Consider the following 1,214-nt stretch of genomic DNA (forward strand, 5'->3'; position numbering starts at 1 on the left):
CAAAAGAGTGAGCTGATGGAAAGACAAGTGGAGATTGTGGAGGAGCAGAAAAATAACTACAATCAAGAAGGTGAAGTCAGGGTAGATCCAGATGATGGTCTGAAGAAGAAGGGAAGGACTGGAGCTTTGAAAAAGAAGAAGGATGGGAATTCAATGAATGAGGAGATTGAGGAAAGTAAATACATGCCTGCTTTACCTTTTCCACAGAAGAAAAGAAGAGAGAAGCTGGACAAATAATTTGAGCATTTTCTAGAAGTGCTCAAGCAGATGCATGTTAATCTACATTTCACAGAGGTTCTCTCATAGATGCCAGCATATTCCAAGTTCGTCAAGGAGATATTGTCCAACAAGCGAAAGCTGGAAGAGACATCGGTAGTCAAGCTCACAGAGAATTGTAGTGCTATTATGTAAAATAAGCGCCCTCAAATGTGTGGAGATCCATGGAGTTTTACTATACCTTGATCGTTAGAAAGTACTAAGTTTGAGAAATCTTTGTGTGATTCAGGTGCTTCTACTAGTCTTATGCCTATGTCTATTTTCAGGAAGCTCGAGAGGGAGATTAGGCCAACCAAATTTGTACTTGTGTCTTTACAGATAGCAGATCAGATGACGATAATACCTGAAGGAATAGTGGAAGATGTGCTAGTTCGGGTGGATAAATTTGTGTTCCTTGTGGACTTCATCGTAGCGAACATGAAAGAGAATAAGGAGGTCCCTCTAATTTTAGGGAGACCTTTCTTGGCTACTGGTAGAGACTATTTTGGATATTCAGTAAAGTCATCTCATGCTAAGAGTGGGGAAATAAAGTGTGGTGTTCAAGATGAAGAAAGCAATAGGGGCACCTAGATACTAGTCGACTGCACTCTGAATTCAAGGCAAAGGCCCTAAAGGAGCGAGCTGGAGAGAGTAAGCCTAATAAGTGTGGGGTGTACCCGATGAAGGCAGAAAAGAAACTTTTAACATGGATGTGTGCACTGGGTCGGGCGTGCAAAGTGGATCTCGACTTTAATTCAGGACCAGACTAGATTATTCAAGGAAGTCTCCTTCACCTCTTGCTTTGTATTTATGTGTCATGAGGACATGCCACAATTTAAAGTTTGGGGTGGAGGATGTAAATATGTATATGTGTGTTTGTTCTCGTTAGTATTATTTGAATTTGTTTTGACTTTTCCGATGATGGATTTCCTCGACTGTCTTCTTGAGGGATTAAAGTC

At 40.9% G+C, this 1,214-nt stretch overlaps 1 protein-coding gene across 1 annotated transcript; it reads left to right on the forward strand.

The window, feature by feature from the left end:
* The first annotated feature begins 306 nt into the window (after positions 1 to 306).
* LOC142167317 (uncharacterized) lies at positions 307 to 846 on the forward strand. Its single transcript, XM_075227481.1, has 2 exons — positions 307 to 394; positions 506 to 846. Exons 1-2 carry the CDS (start codon positions 307 to 309, stop codon positions 844 to 846), a joined length of 429 nt encoding a protein of 142 aa, XP_075083582.1.
* The last annotated feature ends 368 nt before the right edge of the window (positions 847 to 1,214 follow it).

This window comes from Nicotiana tabacum, chromosome 12 (assembly GCF_000715075.1).
Source record: "Nicotiana tabacum cultivar K326 chromosome 12, ASM71507v2, whole genome shotgun sequence".
Taxonomy (NCBI): Eukaryota; Viridiplantae; Streptophyta; class Magnoliopsida; order Solanales; family Solanaceae; genus Nicotiana; species Nicotiana tabacum.

Bases quoted from the DNA above. Each gene is read 5' to 3' on its own strand.
- LOC142167317 (XM_075227481.1), top strand. From the start codon at position 307: ATGCCAGCATATTCCAAGTTCGTCAAGGAGATATTGTCCAACAAGCGA. The intron at 395-505 runs GTAGTGCTATTA...TGTGTGATTCAG, and splicing joins AGTCAAGCTCACAGAGAATT to GTGCTTCTACTAGTCTTATG.